Source organism: Equus asinus, chromosome 4 (assembly GCF_041296235.1).
Source record: "Equus asinus isolate D_3611 breed Donkey chromosome 4, EquAss-T2T_v2, whole genome shotgun sequence".
Taxonomy (NCBI): domain Eukaryota; kingdom Metazoa; phylum Chordata; class Mammalia; order Perissodactyla; family Equidae; genus Equus; species Equus asinus.
This window is the reverse complement of record NC_091793.1, coordinates 70,112,499-70,135,288: the sequence shown is the minus strand read 5'-3', so window position 1 is coordinate 70,135,288 and position 22,790 is coordinate 70,112,499. Positions and strand designations below refer to the sequence as shown.

Genomic DNA, 22,790 nt, shown 5'->3' with positions numbered 1-22,790 from the left:
AAGCTAAAGAACTGTTAGTGAGCAAAACTGGTAAAGGGAAAAAATGTTTTTATGAACAAAGTTGAGTTAATCCTAAAAAACACAAGTGAAATTATGGAAATTAGGAAAATAAATTCTCAAAATAAATGTAGACTAAAAACTGGAGATCATAAAAACACTAAGTCAAACCAGGGCTTAATTCTTTTTTGGAGTCAGGATTGGTATAACGGAGAAAATAAGATATTGGAATTATATATCGCCATTCAAATTTTCACTCTGCTAGTTAAGGCACATAATATTTCAGAGCCTCACTTTGTTCAACTGACAAATGAAATAACACCTATACCTAAAAGAGACAGTCTTATGTTGAAAGGGTTCTATGAGAGGACCTATAAACCACCCAGTTAGCTGTTTGGAATTATATGCTCAAGAAATGGGAGCTATAGACATTCAACACTATAAAATCTATCTATTGTCATTTACATTAAAGGAAGAATCCAGAAAAGACCATGAAAGAAAAAGGTAATTAAGAAATGGACTAATGAAAAAATTTCTGAAGAGACTTCAGTATAATTTGATAGTTAATCTTTCAGAATTCTGTAATTCTGTAAAATGAACTAAAGATATCTAATATAGACTACCTTTATTAATATTAACATAAGAATTTAATGCTACTAATAAATCTACAAGAACAGGTAATGTAAAATAATACTCTGCTAAATTTTGGGGCAGTGTCTGTCTGTCCGTCAGTCCATCCATCCACGTACGTATTTATGGTGGCAAATTTATATTCCTATTTATGTTTGGCTCAAACTTCAGAAACTAATTTGTGTTTTCAGAAACTAATTTGAAACTAAAGCATAGTTCTGAGGCACTCAGGGTTTGCAAAGAAAAACTACTACAGTATATAAAACTGCCATGGATAATCTATAGGTGAAGTACAATAAAGAGACTACGCCAAAGATAGAAATAATATTTTATGGAACCATATACAGCCCGTCTTTCACATCTATTTGGGAAAATGAAGAACTCTCTTATTGGCTTGCCTTGTTACATTAGACCATGAGCTACACAGTCTAGGTCCCTAAACCCTACATTCATTCTGATGGACTCTCTAGGCCATTAAGATTTTGAAACTTTCTATTTAATTTTTTATTTTATGTAACTTTAGCTTTATTGCATGTCAGATTCCATTAATATAAATCAGCACAACTTCTAGCTCCTTTCCTTTTGGTCAGTAAGGCTCTGTCTTGCTGGGCTCCTTTAATCAAACTCAGGGAGGTGGGTGGAGGGCGGGAAGGGATATGGAGTTCTCGTTTCTTAACCATTGATGGGACAGGCCTGGGACTTCGTAATGTCAACAAAAATCCCTGGAATACAAGAATTTAGTTAAGAAAGCTTTACTGTTTATACATTACCAGAGAGATGCAGCCTTTGGCAGCAAACTGTAAGTTTGCTCCGGGAGAACAAAGGGAGGGGGGCTGCCTTTTATAGAAAAAGTTTCTGCCCAGGCTCCCGCTCAGGTGTGCTTATGCAACTAAGTCCTGATTGGTTGGCACTGGCCACAGTTTTACTGGTTAGGTCCAGGTGCCTGTTAGGGACTTTTGTAAAATCAGAAACTTTGGCAGAGTCAAAAGCTTAAGAGTGCATTCTGTGGCTTTTCCAAGAACAGGGTATGCGACTGTATCCTGGTCCCATCATGGCCACTCGACTCCATTCTGTTTTTAGGTTCCAGTTAGCTACAGAGTCCATCTTATTCTCAGGGTTCTCTTTTTAAAATTTCATTTTGTTCCACACTAGCAATCTTCTAGTCCCCTTCAAAACCAAAGGTGGCCAGCAGGGGAATACCCAGCTGCAGATAGTGCAAGTGGGGTGCACTGTCTCCAGCAGTCTGACAGGACTGGCAGCGTGCTGCCCTCCACACACATCTCCCAACTGGGTTAGTGAGGCAACATTTATTAATCAGTTTCCATTTCTGGCTCTCGATTTGGAAGCCAAGGGGAGTGACCCAGGTGGCAGTCAGAAAAACTAGCAATTTGGAAACTGTAATTTACCTGCTGTCAGAAGGTCCTGCCCAGAGGTTTTCCTACTTAATACTGAGGAGACTGTGAAACTGCTCTCCTCTCCTCTTTTAAAAAAGGGGAATAATTTAATAGCTTTCAATTGTTCTTTCCATCTCCACAGACGTACTTTACTGATATAACTTGGAGGAAGAAATCTTTATAGCAAAACACACCCCTGGTATAATTTTTATGAATAGGCAGAGTATTAAGAGTAATAAGTATTATTTGCAAGATTCTTTTTTTACTGACCACTCATATTTACCTATAGAGATGGGAAATAGATTTATTTTAGTAGGAGAATATACTTCATAAGATTCCAAAGCATCCTAATTAATTTTTAAATATTTCCTAGTAACCAGGAATCAGACGAAAAACATTTTTAGCTTCCAAAGCCTTCACCTTGAATATAACAGTTCTAATAAATGGATATCCTGCCTTCCTACCTCTTGGTTAAATAGTGTCATCTTCCTGAAGATACATGCAGTGTTTCCTTCTTCTGAATGGCAGGTGACTTGGTAGCATCCATAGGATGAACTTCCTGTGGGTTCTGGCCAATACTGGTGACACTTAACCTGACATCAATAGATTTAAGAAACATATATAATTTAGGTTCTCCAATTTTTTAAATGTTTTAATTTTAAAGAACTTCCAAACTTAACAGAAAAGTTACAAGAATAATTTAATGAACTCTCATATACTCTTCACCTAGATCTGCCAACTATTAACATTTCTTCTTTGCCAATTTTTTTCTCACTGAATCAATTACTACTACGAGGGTGGCAAAATGGTGCACTAATTTTGATACTTTTTAAATTTAACAATGAGAAGGAATCCTCAACCAAAATGCCAAATGCAATCCATTTATTTTCATAGTTAGGGTTTTTTTTTTTGGTGAGGAAGATTGGCCCAGAGTTAACATTTCTTGACAATCTTCCTCTTTTTGCTTCAGGAAGATTGTCTCTGAGCTAATATCTGTGCCAATCTTCCTCCATTTTGTATGTGGAACACCACCACAGCATGGCTTGAAGAGCGGTGCCATAGGTCCATGCCCAGGATCCCAACCTGTGAACCCCAGGCTGCTGAAGTGGAGCACATGCACGTAACCATTACGCCACCAGGTGAGCCCCAGTTAGGATTTTTTTAAAAACAGGTTTACCGACATGTTAATTCATATGCCATACAATTCACTCATTTAAAGTACACAATTCAATTATACTCACAGAGCTGTGTAACCATCACCACCATCATTTTTAGAACATTTTCATCACTCCCAAAAGAAATCCCATATGCTTTAGTAATTGCTGTGCATTCCTCTATCCCACCCTCCTTCCCCAACTCCAGACCTGGGCAACTGCTAACCTTTCTGTCCTCTGATGGATTTGCTTATTCTGGATATTTCATATAATGGAATCACACCTATGTGGTTTTTGGTGACTGGCTTTGTTCACTCAGCATAATATTTTCTAAGTTCATCTGTGTTGTAGCATGTGTCGTTTTTCCATTCCTTTTTATTACCAAATAATATTCAACGGTATGAATATACTAAATTTTATTTGGTGCATATGCACTGTTTGTACTTTTTGGCTATTATGAATATACTCCTATGACCGTTTGTGTACAAGTTTTTATGTGGACATATGTTTTCAATTCTCTTGGGTATACAGGAGTGAAATTGCCGAGTTATAGTAACTCTATGTTTAGCCTTTTGAGGAACTGACAGACTGTTTTCCAAAGTCGCTACATCATTTTACAAACCCACCAGCAGTAAAAAGAGGGTTCCGTTCTTCCACATCCTCACCAACACTTGTTATTATCTGTCATTTTTATTTTAGCCATCCTACTGGCTATAACATGGTAGCTCATTGTGGTTTTGATTTGCATTTCCCTGATGACTAATGACACCAAGCATCTTTTCATGACTTTATTGGCCATTTGAATACCTTCTTTGGAGAACCATCTATTAAGATCCTTTGGCCATTTTTACATTGGGTATTTGTTGTTGAATTGTATGAGTTCTTTATATATTCTAAATACAAATCTCTTATCAAATGTATATATTAATCATTTAAATATAACAATGATATTAATAATGGCTAACACATCACATTTATTATGTTAATCATAGTTTTAAGCACATAACCACGATGATTTTAATCATAACACCACAAGAAAGGAAGTTTACAAAAAAAACCTAAATCAACATGAATATTTTGACTATACATGTAATTTGAAAATAGCCCAAGCAATATTTAAGATTCAAGTATGACTTACTCTGCCACGTTCAACTTGTGTGGTCAACATTACAACCATGGAGGAGCCTTGTTCCCAAGTCATCTGCCAAAAATCTGTACAGGTGTGGGGTAATGGCCCTTGACAAGCAATGTACTGATTTATAATGCTAGAAGAAGGGATTTCCATCTAAAAAGAAAAGGACACAAAAATAAAATCTTTTGCATTATTACTTTTTACTATGATCAAGCATATGAAAATCATCTACTAAATGATAACTGAATACAACTAATCTCAATAAATTGAAAAGTCAGTAAAACAAATCCTTATCAACACTTTCTTATTTTATCTGTAGAAGAAATTTCTTGGAAATGTCTAGGAGTTATATTTACCTTTCAATTAATGGAAATAGGAATTTAAATATTTTCCAAAGCACTACTATGGTTCTAAGAGCAGTTTTACAGAGAACCCTATTTCAGAGGCAGAGACTTAGTACAGAAATAAAAAATATTTGTCTCTAAACACTGGTAAAATTTGTGAGGAACAAAAATTATGCCATTTGTTTTCGTTTAGATTTTACATATAACATAAAAAGACACTAGAAAAATGTTTTAAATTCATTATCTTCAGAAAGAAGTAAGATCATGAGTATCTGGGGAAGAAGAGAAGTCATCATCCTACTACATTTCGAGATTGAATTAAAAACAGGAAAAGGTGACATATTCACATGGTAACTGGAAGAAAACCAAAGGGTGAATAGAGTAAGAAGTCTCCCTCCCATCCCAGCCTGGTTTATGCCCAGGAGGGCAATTCTTCTTTCTAATTTCCAATATATCCTTTCAGAGATATTCTATAAACACACAAATGTACACACAATACTATCTTCCTTTTTTTCTGTAAAATGGTAGCATATAATGTTGTTCTGCATCTTTTCCACTTTATCTTTGAGATCATGTCAGATTAGTACATAAAATTTCATTCTTTTCAATGGCTCCACTATATAAATATATCATAATTTATTTAACAGACGTTTAAGTTGCTGCTAATCTATTTGCTACCATAAACAAGGCTGCACTGAAAACTTTTGTAAACCTAACATTTTTGTGCACATGAAGAAATACATTTGTACGGGCAACAGGAAGAAATGAGAATGCTGGATCAAAGTGTACGTGCACTTAAAACTTTGACAGATAGTGCCAAAATGTTCTCCAAAGAGGTTGTACGATTTATACTCCCACCAATAATGTAAGAGGAATGCTTGTTCCCTGATAATCTCCTTAATACATCCATAATCCCTTATCCACAGTTCTGAAACTCCCAAAGCTCTGAAGTCTAAGTTTGTCTCTTTTTTTCGTACACCTGACCAAATGAGACCTGACTGGACTCATTTGACAGCAATATCTGACCCAAATTGATCTAAGACTATTTAAAGTCTTTATTAGTCCCACTTAGTGGAAATATCCATAGTTTGCTGTTGAATATCAATACATTCATTACAGGATAAAGTCCCACAGCTTATGGAGGACGTTACTTATTACAGTACAGGGTTTATGCACTGAATAACCTCTCAAAAATACAAAAAATTCTGAATCCCAAAGCATACGTAATCCCTAGTTTTCACATAAAGGATGTAGACTTGTATATGGTATTATCAAACTATTTTCCCCTCCCCAAAGCCTCAGTACATAGCTATACACCCTAGTCGGAGGCCATTCTAGTTCCTCTATGTGGGATGCTGCCACACCATGGCTTGATGAGTGGCGCATAGCTCTGTGCTCAGGACCTGAACTGGCGAACCCTGGGCCACCAAAGTGGAGTGTGCAAACTTAACCACTCGGCCAGAGGGCTGGCCTCCAAACTTTTTGACACTTCAATCTAATAGGTGAAAAATGGTGATTCCTTGCAGCTTTTTTTGAGGAAGATTAGCACTGAGCTAACATCTGCTGCCAATCCTCCTCTTTTTACTGAGGAAGACTGGCCCTGAGCTAACATCCATGCCCATCTTCCTCCACTTTATAGGTGGGACGCCTACCACAGCATGGCTGGCTAAGTGGTGCCATGTCCGCACCCGGGATCTGAACCGGCGAACCCCAGGCCGCCAAAGGGGAACGTGCAAACTCAACTGCTGCGTCACCAGGCCGGCCCCTCCTTGCAGTTTTGATTTACATTTTTTTTGTGAATTAAGTTGAGCGTATCATTCATTTAACTGTTTGGTTACTGTTGTCCTCATTATTCATGGATTCTGTATTTGCAAATTTGCCTACTTGCTAAAATTTATTTGTAACCCCAAAATACTTGCAGGGCTTTTGTGGCTATTTACAGACATGTCCAAAGAGGTAAAAAATTTGAGTCACCCAATGTGCACATTTCCAGCTAATGTTGAATAAAATGCTGTTTTGTCTTCTTGTTTCTGCTCATATTGTAAACAAGTGTCCCTTCTGTGGACTGTTTAGTCCATGTTTTTTGAATTTGGGGACTGGTTGTTGGTGATTTCACTGTTTAAAATGGTGTCCAAGGGGGGGCTGGCCCCGTGGCCGAGTGGTTAAGTTCGCGCACTCTACAGCAGGCGGCCCAGTGTTTCGTTAGTTCGAATCCTGGGCGCGGACATGGCACTGCTCATCAGACCACGCTGAGGCAGCGTCCCACATGCCACAACTAGAAGAATCCACAACGAAGAATACACAACTATGTACCGGGGGGCTTTGGGGAGAAAAAGGAAAAAATAAAATCTTTAAAAAAAAAAAAAAAAAAAAAATGGTGTCCAAGGGGAGTGCTGAAGTGCTGTGTAGGGCTCCTAAGTGCAAGGAGGCCATGATGTGCCTTATGGAGAAAACACGTATGTTAGATAAGCTTCCATCCAGCATGAGTTCTGGTGCTGCTAGCCTGGGTTCAATATGAATGAATCAACAATGTATATTAAATAAGGTATCTTTAAACAAACAAGGTTATGTACTGATCAGTTGACAAAAATGTTACAACTAGAGGCTTAGAGGAACCTAATCCTCTATTTCCCCTTGGAGCAATGATTCAGTATTTGAAAATTCAGTGTTCATAATAAACTATAACTACCACAAAGAACAAGATGACCGTATTTACAAAAAAGTGATATATTTGGACTTTGAAAAAAATAACCTGGGGGTTAGTGTTTATATGAAACGAGACCGGCCATTTGTCGACAGTTCTCAAGCTAGGTAACAGGTTTATGGCAGGAGGGTTCTTCATACAATTCTTTCTACTTTTGTATAGATTTCACAGTGGCTGTAAATATTTTTTAAATGTCATTTGTATTTCCTTTTCTATGAATTGTCTTCGCATGTTTTCCATTATTTTCATTGCACTGTTATTTATTTTTCTTATTCATTTATAAAGCTCTTTGTATACACCGAAGAAATAAGCCCTTTGTAGTATTTTTTAAATTCAGTTTGCCATTTGATTTTAGAATTTTTAAGCATCCCCCAAAATTAAAATGTTTAATTTATAGTAAACTTTATATATAAAATCTTTTCTTTATAGCTTAGACATGTGTCTAAGCCTAGAAAAATCTTCGCCTTTCTGAGATTTTAAAAAATAATCACATATTTCCTCCAAGTACTTTCATGATTCCACTTTTTACATTTATATTTTGATATATCTAAAATACATGTTGGCATCAAGAAGGGGTAGGTGAAGTATTTATAGATAAATGACATAATGTATGGATCTATTTCAAAACAATCTGGATGTGAGGTATAGGTGAAACAAAGCTGGCCATGAGTTGACAACTGTTGAAGCTGAGTGATGTGTATATTCATTTTACTTTTTCCTCTACTTTCGTATTTTTGAAATTTTCTGTATTACAAAGTTAAGGAAAAAACTAAGTAATAATCCTTTTCTCCCACCAGAAGGGAGCAAAAACCTCCGTACAAAGATATGTTCTAGACAGTTGACCTAACCAATTCACTAGATAATCTGTTTTATCTTCAATGATTTAAAAGGCTGTTTCTATCATAAACAAAATTCTAGTACTTAGTTTATTTCTGGACTAGAGTATTCTATTCCACTGCTCTATGTGTGTATTAACACGCCAGTACCAAACAACTTTTTAAAAATTGTATAATATTTTTCAATTGTCTGAAAGTTTTAATATTCTTTCAAGGTTAGGCTTTTAACAAAAAGGGATAAATCTCAGATGTTTACAGTGGCCCCTCTTATTCCAAATGACAAAGGCATAATAAAAATAAACTTACATTTATATAATTTGCATTGATATAGTCTTCATTACCCTTTAAAATGACCCGTGTAGCATCATCTGAAAAAATTCAAAAGAAAGAATATTTTAATAAATTTATGTTAAAAAGATGAAACTTAACATAAAGAGATTGTAGATACTTACAAGGCGAAATATCTCTGTATCTATTTTTGGAAATGTTCTGAGGTAATTTGGCACAAGACATTGTCATTCCAGGTTTTTTCCGATATAGTTGCTAAAAAAAAAAAAAAATAAAAGACGAGTCCAGCAAGTCATCAAGAGTTTCTGTTTTGATTTCAGACTTGTTTCTACGCTAACAAGAAACAGGTGTTTTCCTTTGAACATCTTAGCTATACAACAACATACCTGAGGCTAGCAGCGTACTGAACCAGATTTGTAAAGCTGAATTCTGCATAATTTCTGACATGAATTATAGATCACATTTTGAAAAACGGTAAAACAAGTGAAAACAATTTTGCTTACAGTAAAAGTTTTGAATAACAAACCTGCAGAAAACATTTAGCTTTCATCTCATTTGGAGATGTTTAGAGTATATGAACCAAGAACTTTTTAAAAGAAAAACTGACATGCCCCAAATGTTTTATAGTCACTTATCTGTAACATATACTTCAGAACAACAAATATTGATGACGGCCAACTACACTGACAAAGATTAGGGAAGGATTAAATATGAGAAGGTACAAAAGTGATTTTCCTTTAACTCAGGATTTCTACAATAGCCTATTTTCCATCTGTCACCTTTCATAAAAACAGAAATTTTAACTGCAGGAAAAAATTTAGTTTGATGACATACGTATAAAATCTCCCTATTCCTCTCTTTTAAATAGACATCTATGTATATGACCACAGCTAGTATTTTGGGAGCAATTTTAAAAACTTTGCATGTTAGAACTCTTTTATGTCCAACATTTATCAGAATACCATTTTAATTTATAAATTATAACTGACAGTAGATCAGGCAGTTAAGAAACCATGAAATTAATTAGAAAATGTGGGCAAACATCTTTCCATACAGTATTACTTACATCAAATTGGGTCAGAACCGTCCCAGTGATGAGCCCCTCAGCTAGCTGGCTCATTGACTCCCGCAGGGAATGGTCATCCTGATGGACGTTATCCAGTGGAGTTTTCTCAGGAATGTACTGGAAGTCTGGCTCATTTTCTAGCTTTTCTTCCACTACATCATATACAGCTAAAAAACCAAAACCAAAACCAAAAAAGCCACATGGAAATTGTAATGAATTGGTGAAAAGAATTTACTAAAAATGTTCTTTAGTATTCATAATTCATCAGATCTGAGTCTGCTGCCACAGTGTAGAGACAGAATGTGGCTGTGGAGTTGAAGAACTTTGCTGTACCTTTAGGGAAAAGAAGAGTTCTTGGAAATATTGCTGAAAATGTCTATAACTTGAAGAGACATTAAGAAAAAGAAGAGCTGCCGAGAAGCAGCTCTGAACAGACCTGCCCTTAATTTGTGGGACCTAGGGCACACAGACATACACGTCTTGATATGAAAAGTCACAAAGAAATTGAATAGAGTGCTAAACAAAATATGTTGTAACCTCTTTCCTTGACATACCTACAAAACAACCTGGGAGGCCATATTTCAAATGAGAACTCTAGGCAAGACTTCATGGTCATATAATGTAAGGAGAGCCAGACCCTAGATTCTGGCCTATAGCTCACCCTGCTTCTCTTCCCACCCTCAGCTCCACTCATTAACATGGAGGCCTATGAACATATGCGTGAACCTCCCAGCCCATACGTAAGCTTGTTCTACACCTCTCTGCAAATTGCTGCCTCTCAGTCACCCTGTTAGCCTAGGAGTACATATACCACGTGATCCACCCTTGGGAGTATGGACCTGGGAAAAATGGTCACACAGGTCCAGGCAGTGGACTCAGAATTACTTGGACAGAGAATTGAGGGTTATAAAAAAGTGGTCTAGAAAGGAAAGTGATGGCTTCACAATGCCCCCTTGGTCCTGAAAAGTCCTGACCCCCATGGGGAGAGGTAAAGCTGAAGGAGAGCCAGCGTACAGCCCTCTAGAGGGTGGGGCCAAGTTAGGGGCCTCTTTTGCCCTTGTCTAGGAGAGCTTTTCCTGGTCAGATATGTATGCACTTTTAAGAAGAATAAATTTCTGAAATGAAGAATGAAAAGACAAAAATGTATGAATGTATTTTGCCTAAGGAGAAATAAGATTTAAAGTGGAAAAGACTAGAAAAACAAGCTCTTTGTTTTTCTAGTTTTCTAGTATTTTTGGCAAATATAATTAAAATTTTGACTATATGTTATTTTAAACAAAAATCGACATGAGAGACCCACACTGAAAGCGACTGGAGGCTCTAGTCCAGATTTTGACAATAAAACAATATTAGAAAGATCTTTTGCCAAGAAGTAAGCCCTAGGTGGGATCCTCTCCTAATTTAAAATATAAATGAGGTAATTTGGAATTGCAAAAAGGCATGGCTTTTCCATTATAGGGACTTTTGATCATATTCTGGCTCCGTACTAGTCATGAATTTGTGAGCAGATAACTGAATGTCTTGGTGCCTAAGTGTCTTCAAATATAAGATTGAGATAATTCATCAATCTCATTGGCTAGCTGAAAGAATAAATGAGAATATACAAAAGAGCCCAGGTGCATGGAAACCATTTAATGACGGTTAATATTATTATAATTATTAAGTTCTTTAGGATCTGTTATCAAGAGAAAACAGAACAAATAAATTGAGAGAATATTATTCTTAGTATAAAATTTAAGTTGTTTTATGTGACAAAAATTCCTAATAATTAATCACCTAAGTATCCGGTCTAAATGAACGAGCTCCTTGAAAAGTAAAAAGAGAATGCCTTGTTCAAGTCCTTTTAAGAAGAAAGCCAATTCTAGACCATAAATGCAGAAAAACACAAAGTAGAGAAGATAAAACGAATATTTTCTTTTATTCATTAAAATAAATGAATTTATTTTTGTACACAAGAGGCAAAAATGAGTTTTTTAAAAGATTTTATTTTCTCTTTTTCTCTCCAAAGCCCCCCAGTACATAGGTATATACTTTAGTTGTGGGTCCTTCTAGTTGTGGCATGGCCTGATGAGCAGTGCCACGTCCACATCCAGGATCCAAACTGGTGAAACCCTGGGCCGCCGAAGTGGAATGCGCGAACTTAACCACTCAGCCACAGGGCTGGCCCCTGTATTTTTTTAAAGGAATTTTCTTGCGCAATTTTGCTGGGTTGGGTGTGTGTGTGGGAATATGCAGAGTTCTAACTACATTTTACTTTCCTAGGTTATATATTCAAGAACTGGCAACATGACATTAACCAATAATTACTCTTGTGGATAAAACTATGATTAATAAACTGTTCAGAACAAAACTAGATGTCTAATGCTGGGATATAAGCATATAAAATTTTTTTCTCGGAGGAGAGTGATAGAGTGTTGAGGGAACTTGAAACAATGCCGAATAAACACAAGCTAAAGGATCTGGGATCGTTACACTGGAGAAAGGGAGGGGGTATCTGGTAAAATTAGCTATTGTTGAAAAACTGAAGGAAGAGGGATTGAACTTATTCTGCAAAGCACAGAGTGACAGAATTAGGAACAATGGGACTGAAGGAAGATGGATGTTTAGTTCACTTAATAGTTCAAGCCATCCAAAGGGGGACGAACTGCTTCAGGAGCCACTGAGTGCTCCACACGGGCAGGACGTTCTTGAGGCTGTTGAAGAGAAAATTCAAGTAACCAGCAAAGGAGCCAGAGCTTATGGTATTAAGGTTTCTCCAAATCTGGGACTCTGACTATGAATTAAGAAGCCAGCTGTCCAGATGAGGAGATGACATCATTAGGCTAGTGAGCATTATCTACAGAAAACACAGACAGGAATAAGAAAATTAACTACAGCTTGTTTCGGTGTTTTCTAAAAGTGAAACAGAGTTCAAAAGTTACTCATTCATTCAACAAGTTTTTTTATGAAGTCACTACTACGACCACTACCACCACAACTGCAGCTGGGGGAGAGGGAGCCATTTTAGCTACGGCAGTCAGGAGAGAAGGACTTTCTGAGGACATTTGAGCAGACACCTGGATAAAGTGAGGGTATAAGTCATACAAAAATCAAGAACAGAGTTTTAGGCAGAGAAACACCAAGAAAATCGGCATACAAGAGAGGAGAGTGAGCAAGGCTGAGTTAGGTATGCAAAAGGGCCAAGAATCTGGATTTTATTCCAAGTGTTAATGGAAGCCACTGTGCTCTGAGTAGGAAACTGAAATGACACAACTTACGTTTTAAAAAGCCCACTCTGGCTGCTGTGTCTAGTAGTAAACAACAATGAATTATGAAAAATATCCAGTGCTACAAAGAGGACTTACCGTTAGGTCGAACTAGAAGTACGAGTTCCCCAGAATCTCTCTCACAGCTAGCTTTAATAAACAGGACAACCTGATCATGAGTATGTTCTGCAATGTCCTGACCATTGATCAGTACAACTTGGTCCCCTTCATTCAATCGAGGGACACAGAGGTCAGCCTGTAATGTAATGCAAATAAGGTTTCAGATCTGCACATGGCTTTCTGAAAGGAAAGCACAGGAATTTATTTTCATAGATTCCACAGCAGGAGAACTAAAACTACATACAGAATAGCATCTATCCATTCATCTAGCAAAAAAAAAAGTAGAAATCTAGCTTTCCCATGACGATACTCATTTTTTTTTCTTCTTCATTCAACTTTTTCCCTGATGCCCTATTATATGGCTAGACATCCAGATAAGACTAATGATTTCAAAGTGCATAGATACAGGCGGCCCTTGCTTTGCACTGTCCAGATGAACACAAATTTCAGTTATCACAGTTTAGTTAAATAACACCAGTCTCCTAACAATATGGTTCAAATTTCAGTTACCACAATATATTAACTGTGAATAATCGCATAAAGTCAAACTGTGCCGCTAGCTTGTTAGTCTAAAAATCACTACATAAATAATAGACACACATCATGATCAGTGACCGATCACATCACGTTTTTCAAAGTCTCTTGGTGATTTGCTGCTGTGCATCTGTTCCTCAGTTCATGCAGAGAGAGCAAAGCATGTACTTTTGTTGTCTCTTTGTCTGCCAGTGATAAACCTATGTAAAAAATGAATAATCGAAAGACGGAATTGGCCAAAAAAGTTAAAAGTGCAGTACAGAAACAAAAAGTGATACTGCTGGAAGTGAAATTCAAATTGAACATAAATAGAAGAAATAGCTGACCATGGAAATATTGACACTACTACTGTTTGAGAGACTCTAGATGTGCAGGAAAAGAAATTTAGTCAAGGTGAACTTAACATAAAAGATGACAGTGGCTGTGACTAGAAGGATGAAGAAGATGTCCTGGAGCAAGTGATGCCGGCAAGACACTTATTAAAAGAACTCTTGGAGATATTTTATAAGAAAATACAAAGGACAAAATATTGGGAGTGGATTCAAATTTAGAAAGGATTATGACAATTTGCCAAGGCAAGAAAAAATGCTCACTTTGTATTTTAAGTTATATGACAAGAAGGAGACAGGCACTGTTCAAACTACTTGTGGTAAATCTTCACAAAGAAATAAAGCACTTTAATTCCCGATGTTTCTAATGTTTTGAATTACAGGATACTAAATCAGTATTAGTTTTAGTATTTTTCATTTCCTTTACAAGAGAAAGTAAGAGAGATTTTAAGGTTTTAATAAAAAAATCCCCATTGATTATTAAGATCACTATGCACAGTTTCAGCTTGTGAGGATTGTCCGTATTTTACTGAGAAAACAAGTAATTAAGCTAAAAGTGACAAACAGAAAAATGGACAGCATGTTTCAGGAACAGAGCAATGAGAACACATGTAAGTCAAGTTTGAAGGATGATAGGTTACAGAGAGAAGGAAATGACGGGGTTGGACCTTACAAAAAAGGGAACTTCCTCTGGCAAAGGCTTGAAGAAATGAAAACACAACTACTCAAATTCATTACAAACACAAGGTCAATAAAATCCAACAAGGTATTGTCAATAGAGGAAAGAGCACTGGTCTAGCAGCCCATTTCTTCCTCTGCTGCTTATAAAATGTGTCATCTTAGACGCTGGAAACTCTGAAAATGGAGCACATATCTGCTCTAATTATTTCATTGGGTTGTGAAGATAAAAATGAGATAATTCAATGTGAACCATTAACATTTGGAAAATTCACATTTAAGGTTATAACCATTCTCTCTAGTTGCTTCTTTCTTTACTTCTTGTAGTGGAGTAGATGCCATTCAGTAATTCCTCTGCACTAGCAGCATGATGCTTTTGTGCACCAATTTGATCCCAAGTTTTTGTAAATGCCTTTCAGGTACCCAAAGAATCATAAATTGGGAGGTGTTAAAGGTACTGGGAGAAATGTAAAGGGCTATAGCAGAATGAGTTCTCTTCTCACCTTACTTTACGAATAATGCAGTTGGTGGAAAGAGGAGGTAGTCTACATGTTAAGGAGAGGATAGCTAGGAATTCCTCTTACTGTACCTTGCATACATCTACTGATACTTCCAGTTCAGAGATTGTGGCTAACAGGGTGGTATATTTTCCAACAGGCTACAATACGCACATTTTTTTTTACCCATTATCACTGCAGCGAACTTTCTTGTACTAATTTGCTTTTTGTAAGGCAGGTTTACAGTTTTTAATTTTCATTTCATTCTGATTTGGAAAGTCTAGATAAATTGTATACTAAAATGAATTTTGTTGGAGCAACAGCTATTGCCTCAAAGGTGATCAGATAGGAAGAAAAATACGACTTGAATTGGGAATTATTTTATCCATTTCAAAAGGTGTCCAATATAAAAAATGACATTAAAATATCTGAAACCCTGCCCTTTCCTCCCAATCACCTAAAATGAGTTTTCCAACTGGAAGACTGTAATGGTCTCTAAATTAATAAATAAAATAATATAAAATGATAAATTTCTAGAGTTTTAATTTGCTCTAAATTCAGCCAATATTTATGGAACACAGTTCTACATGGCAGAAAGGAAAAATCACCAATAATGTGTATAGCTTAAAAAGAAAATTTAGAGTTTCAAAATTCTGTTTGGAAATGAATCTGTCTATATAAAGTTTCCTGAACATCCCTGACTTTAACTGAAAACTACCCACATTCACTGTTCAGAAAATCAGTATTTCTTTTGTGTCATTCACTGACTATTACAACTGGAAAACAAATAAAAAAAGGTTTATAATCTTTTCTAATTATAAGCATGTTTCCTAAAACATGCTCATTGTCATGATTCAGACAATTAAAAAAAGGGAATATAGACATGATAAATACCCAAATACCAGTAATTTCAATACCAAGACAAAACACTGCTAATATTTTTAGCATGTTTCCAGACTTTTAAAATGCACACAACTCACATAAAAAGAAAAAAAACTGGATCAAACATATATGTGGAATTACAATATGCATTTTCCATATCTTACGAACATTTTCCATACTTCTATAGAGCCACATCATTCATCATTTCAATTGCTGCAAAGCCAACGCATAATTGCACCAACTCTAATGATGTACATTTTGATTTTCCTTCCAATTTTTAACTGTTTTAAACAATACTATAGTGAACATGCTTCTGTATCCTTTGTTCCCTAGTCCAATTGTTTCATTACAGGTAATTCCTAAAAGTGCAACTGTCAGGTTGAAAGATAGCTTATTTTTGATTTTAAAAAATTTTAGTTTAAATTTTTGTTTTTAGCAAAGTTATACATCACACAATTTAAAGAGCTGAGTAGGTCTATAAGATTATTAAGATAAGAAACCATTTCTTGTATTCCTCCCTAACATCTCCGCCTCTCTAGAGGGAACAAATTCTTTCAACATTTTTACTACATCTTTTGTATTTACCTCAGTGTCTCTAAATATTCCCATTTTGTTTCTTCTCAGTTTTCTATTTTAGACATTATCTAACTCTCTACTTGATAGATGAGAATTTAGCAGTCCATCTCCTCATCTACAGTCCCAAACAGATACATACTTCCCATTAAATATATACTAAATAATTTTGGACTATTTTCCTCCTCTTTGTCCCCACCCTTTACATGCATAGTAGGTTCAAGACTCATTTCATACCTCATACCCCTGTCCCACACCCTCTGACCACAAGAGATTTGTTTAAAAGATGACATCTGATCCAAGCTGGATCTATGAAGGGTTTACTTGCCAGGAGTCTGTAATTTGGACTGAGAGTTGGGTTGCTGAGCTGGCAATATAAAAAACTGGAAGTTACTGCTAACCATATCCTAACACATGGACTTAGGAGAATAGTGGTAGCTATTCAATTTCTATTTAGCAGAGATTTAGGACTCACAATCTTATTTGAAGGTAGAGTGTGTGCGTGGTGGTGATGTTACAGGACTTGGCTTGAAGCTTCCACCAAGTACACTGTTTTTATTTAGACTGTGTTGTGTTTGGAGCGACTTGAGAGAAGTGGCTGATTCAGTGTACAAATTGGTTTGCTCTGAGAAAGAAGAATGGAACACTGACATAAAAAGAAACAGAGATACAAAATATAGAGTCTTGATTTTTAAAATTCTTTCTAGAGGTCTAACTGCATTCCTGTACTTGGATTTTGTGAGATGCCTCTATTGCTATATGATAAATTTTGTATTTATGCTTAAGCCAGGGATATTCCAGGAGTATCCTGTTATTTGCAACCAACAAACTCCTTAAAAAACCAGAACCAAAACTACCTATCATGATATCCTTGACGAATCTTGACCGCGATCTTCAAAACAACTTTGAGGTTGCTGCAAAGCACCAAAAAAAGCATAACTGCCCTTTTTCTCTCAGGCTGCTGGTTCATACATTTCCCAGGACAGAGAGAGAGTTAAATGACAAAGGGAGCTGATTGAAAAGTCCTGGAAGACCATTTAGGTAAAGTAGGCAGCAACATAAATGGGAATTTGAAAGCAATATTTGCTACATATAAGAGCAATAAAGATAATGCACCCACAAAACTAATTAAGAATTGTCCTTATGATGAGCAGACAGTTCATGAATGCTGAAGCTGGAGGGGGGGGGGTTCATCATAATGGGTACAAATAATGTTTTCTCTACTTTTGTTTACAATGTGTATAAATAAAAAGTTTTAAAGTGTCCTTATAGGGAAAAAAATCACTAGTACCATTTCTATTTGAAGTAAAAATTTTAAACAGAAAGGCAAATGGAATGTAGGTAAAGAATTCTAAATCAAAAAGCAAGCAAACAAGAAAGCAAAACAAAAATTATACCTCTGCCTACATTTTGCTATTTAAAGTAGTTATTTTGATAGAATCTATTAATACTTTAGAAGGCTTGGAAGTCATAAATAGCTTCTTTGTAAAAACAAAGATTTTAAAAACTCTTATATAGACAGGGAATAAATAAAAACTAACTTCCTGGCAATTTAAGAGATTTAGCCAACAACGTGATAGTTGACAAATTAACAGAAATGATTAAATTTCTTCTTTTATTTAAATGAATAAAAATAAAATAAGTATATATTCTTGAAAACAGGATTGACTTGCAAGATTTAGATAACTCACAGGTGTTCCTGGTGCTACTCGGGACACGATCACAGGCATCTTCTGATCATATCCTCCCTTAAACAGAGCAAGTCAATTATTAGTCAAATATTACCAAAATAGGAACATCTTAATTTAAAAACTGAGGACAATATAAATTCTAGATTACCTTTACATTGAATCCGAACCTTCCATTTTCATCAGGTTTCATTCTGATGAGAACAAGATTATCATGTGGAATACCACCATTAGGCTTAAAAAGACAAAAATAAAGAGCTTGTGATTTTCTTCACTTATAATCTATTCTTCAGATATACATGAAGCATGTCTTTCGTATGTTGCTATTATCTGTAGCACAGGAATCATAATTTAAGTTAAAATGTTAATTCAGGAAAGTAAATTTTGACTAATAACCTGCAGTTACGCCAACTAGACACATTCTCTCATGTCTCCTTGCCACTGCACGCTAGACTGTAAGTGTCAAGAGGAGCAGGGGCTTTGCTAATTAATTAGCCACAGCATCCCTAGAACCTGGCTCAAAGCTTTGCACACAGCAAGCGCTCGTAAGTCTTACATGAATTCACATTACTCTTTTTTTTTTAAAAAGATTTTTTTATTTTTTCTTTTTCTCTCCAAAGTCCCCCAGTACACAGTTATGTACTTTTAGCTGTGGGTCCTTCTAGTTGTGGCATGTGGGACGCTGCCTCAGCGTGGTCTGATGAGAGGTGCCATTTCTGTGCCCAGGATCCAAACCGGCAAAACCCTGGGCTGCTGAGACAGAGCACGCAGATTTAACCACTCAGCCATGCGGCCGGCCCTACTCCTTTTGTTTTTTTAAACCAGCTTTATTGAGATATAATTCACATACTACACACTTCTATACACATACTATTCACTCAAAGTGTATAATTCAATAATTATTACCATAGTCACAAAGTTGTATAAACATCACTACTATTCAATTTTAGAACATTTTCATCACCTCCAAAAGAAACTCTGTATCCATTAGCAGTCATTCTTCACTCTTTTGCCCTTAAGTTCTATTCAACCACTAATCTATTTTCTGTCTCTATAGATTAGACTGTTCTGGACATTTCACATATATGGAACCATATGACATATATGGTCATTTGTTACTGGCTTCTTTCACTCAACACGTTTTATGCCTGCTCTTTGAGGAAAAGTATATGGCTAATTCTTACTTATCCTTCCAGACACAGCTCAGAGATGATCACTTCTGGGAAGTCTTCCCTTAACTCCACAGCTGCCTTAGTTATTTTTATATACTTGCTAATTCCCTATAATCACTTCTAATTATAGAACTTATATTGCCTTCAAATTGTCTTCCTATTTGCTCTAAATCCCATCCCCTCTTCCATATTCAAGGATATTGCTATAGCAATTCTCTACCCTCCTGCATTATCCATTTCCCCCATCCTTCTGGGAAATAGTACTTCTCCCATTTAAAAAAAAGAACTGTCGGGGCTGGCCTGGTGGTTAAGTTTGGCATGCTCTGCTTCGGCTGCCCAGGTTCACAGGTTCAGATCCCAGGCGTGGACCTACACCACTCATCAGCCATGCTGTGGTGGCAACCCACACACAAAGTAGACGAAGACTGGCCACAGATGTTAGCTCAGGGAGAATCTTCCTCAAGTAAAAAGAGGAAGATTGGTGACAGATGTTAGGGCAAATCTTCCTCAGCTAAAAAAAAAAAAAAAGAGAGAGAGAGAGAGAGAGAAAGAGAAAGAAAGAAAAAGAAAAAAGAAAAAGAACTCTCTCTGGACTCCACCTCCCCATCCAGCCATCCAGCTCCTGCACCATTTCCCTCCTTCCTCTTGCTGAGGAACTTCTTGAAAGAGTTGTCCACATTTGCTGTCTGTTTCCTCAAATCCCATCCTCTTACAGTCAGGTTTTCACCCCCAGTACTCCATCAAAACTATTCTAATTAAGACCACCAAAGATTTTCACATTGCTAAATCCAGTGTTCAATTCTCAGTCTTCATCTTACTTGACTTACTAGCAGCATTTGACAAAGTTGGTTATTCTTTCTGTGACTTTCTTCCTATCAGCCAGCTCACTAGTTTTCTTCCTACCTTTCTGTCTGCATTGTCTCAAGTCTCCTTTGCTAGTTTCCTTCATCTTCCTTTTAATTTGGAGGACCGAAGGCTCAATTTCTAGAATCTCTTATTTAGATATCTACACCCACCCCACTTCCTTGGTGATTTCTTCTTCTCTCATGGTTTTAAATGCTCTTTACATGCCATCAACTCTCAATGTTATAACTCTAGCTTGGACCTCTCCCCTCAACACCAGAATCATTTCTCCAAATGGATCTCTAATAGACAGATATCTCAAACTTAACATGCCCCAAATTGAGCTCCTGATATTCCTCTCATACCTGCTCTACTTGTAGCCTTTCACATCTCAGTAAATGGCAACTTCATCCTTCTAGTTGTTCAGGCCCCAAACCTTGCTTTTATCCTTGATTTCTCTCTTTCTCTAGTACTCCACACCCAATCCATCAGCATATTTTGTTAGCTCTACCCTAAAATTATATCCAGAATACAGCCAGGTCTTATTCCTTCCACTGCCACTACCCTGGTCCAAATTACCATTGCTTGCTTGGAATACTGCAAAACCTCACAACCAGCACTGTACTTCTACCCTGCTTTCAGTTTTTCAATACAACAGCCAGAGTGATACTGTTAAAACTTAAGTGGCATCATGTTATTTCTTTCCTCAGCTATGTCCATTTGTTTCCTAACTCACGTAAGGCTAAAAAAAAAAAATGTTTACAAGACAGCCTTTACAGGCCTTCTCCTGTACCTGTTTCCTCCTCTTTGGCTTATTCTGCTCTAGCTACACTGATTCCCTTGGCGTTCTTTGACCATATCAATCATACTCCTCCTGTCTTTGTATCTGCTATTCCCTCAGCTTACCTGCTCTTCCTCTAGATATCTACATGGCTTATCACTAAGTCCATGTCTGGCTTCCACTATCTAAAATTGTAACATTCTACTCTTGAAACTCCCTGGCTCCTTCCTGCTTTATTTTTCTCCCTAGCATTTATACTACTTAATATGCTATATATATAAATTATTTACCTTGTTAACTGTTTGTTTCACTTCTATCCCAAGAATGTAAGTTCCCTGAAGGCAGAGTTTGCTTTTTTTTTCTATTTTATTTCATTACATCCCCAGAGCCTATATCAATGCATGGCACATAGCAGGTATTCAATAAGTAATTTTGCATGAATGGAAAAACAAACTAGATTGTAGATTATTTAACAGCAGGGACCATGTCTTACTTGTCTTTGTATTCCCACTACCCACCAAAGTATCTAGCACACAGAAAGACCTCAGTAACTACGAACCAATGAATGAACGCATGAATGAGTAAAACCTAAGAATCACCACACTGGTAGCACTAGAGTTGTCATTCCCTTTTGATTAAGGATTCTGATCTCTCGTTGATGTACCTACAGTGGTGGAGCACTAAGTGTGGGAAAACAGAGTGGCTGCTTCTTGCTTTTCAACTTAGATAATGTGGGAGGACTATGGGTGAACACATGAGAGGGCTACAAGTGCAATGGCCACCAGAAACTTCTGACACTGCCAAGACCTGCCATGGGGTCTCCTGTCCCTGCATCTTATTTCATTCCCTGATGTCCCTTTAAGTTTCCTGAAACGTCCCATATTTCTGTCTGTCCTTATACTTCATGAACACAGTGTATTCTTAAAAAATACTGACAACCTCACTTTTGGTTTATTTATGCCTACTTGAGCAAGCAATGAAAATTCATAAATCAGGGGATTCTAACAATTTACCATTTTGTTGTGGTAAAAGCATGTTGCCTAAGGCAAAAAAATCTTTTATTTATTTTCAGTCTTTTCATTCTCAAAACAATTCATAAATGTATTTTGTAGAGGAGAGTGATCATATACTCCAGGGACCTGTACTCAATTTCAAAAGGTTGATGAAAATGATAAAGTCTCTATACTCAGTGAATTACATAATGACGTTAATGGTATTTAATGGATCATTAGCATTTGTTCTGGAAATGTGTGTTTTGCAAGACTAAAATCAACATAAATTTGTTAAGAATTAACTTCTAGAGCAATGAACACTTTATAAATGATGATAAAAGGAAATTCCATAATTGGGTTATATCATGGGCAAACATATGACGAAAAAGAGAAAGTATATAATTTACAGATAAAATATGCCACTGTAAAAAGAAATTTCATTTCTGATTAAAAAATTTCAAGGAAATGTGAGAATATTTGAAGAAGCTACTTACAGTAGATTTTTCAGGGGAAGATGGAACATCAAATGTTTCATTAATATGGTTTTCTAGATCTTGTTGAGAATGTGAATAATGAATTTGGTTCCAACTGTTTTTCTTCGATTGTTTGGGTGGTAAAGCTGGAGGCTGCCCATCTCCAGGTGTCTCTTGTGATCTAGAAAGGAAAAAAGGGAAAAGAATGAATATTTTGGAAGTTGTCTTATAGAACTGTTATTTTAAAAGCTAGGGTCAAGGAACTGAGACATTTACAATCTCTAGTAGGAGACAAGCTTTAAACACCATATTTTTGCAAGTGTTACTGTTTAATGAAATTCTTAACTTTGAAAATTTAAGTAGTGAATTTAATTTCCTGCTTTATCGAAGCTATAAACAATTCTACATAAAATAAAATATACTGCCAGGGTATTTCTA

At 36.3% G+C, this 22,790-nt stretch overlaps 1 protein-coding gene across 1 annotated transcript in view; it reads right to left on the bottom strand.

Annotated features, from left to right (window-relative positions):
* PTPN4 (protein tyrosine phosphatase non-receptor type 4) overlaps window positions 1-22,790 on the bottom strand; it is a 204,936-nt gene that overhangs the window by 9,183 nt on the left and 172,963 nt on the right. The window contains exons 16-24 of the mRNA XM_070507486.1: window positions 22,374-22,533; window positions 18,243-18,326; window positions 18,095-18,151; window positions 12,890-13,046; window positions 9,546-9,712; window positions 8,644-8,734; window positions 8,498-8,559; window positions 4,314-4,460; window positions 2,486-2,614 (exon numbers count right to left, since the gene is read on the bottom strand). Of these exons, the coding sequence (XP_070363587.1) occupies window positions 2,486-2,614; window positions 4,314-4,460; window positions 8,498-8,559; window positions 8,644-8,734; window positions 9,546-9,712; window positions 12,890-13,046; window positions 18,095-18,151; window positions 18,243-18,326; window positions 22,374-22,533 (1,054 nt within the window). The remainder of the gene's footprint in view (window positions 1-2,485; window positions 2,615-4,313; window positions 4,461-8,497; window positions 8,560-8,643; window positions 8,735-9,545; window positions 9,713-12,889; window positions 13,047-18,094; window positions 18,152-18,242; window positions 18,327-22,373; window positions 22,534-22,790) is intronic.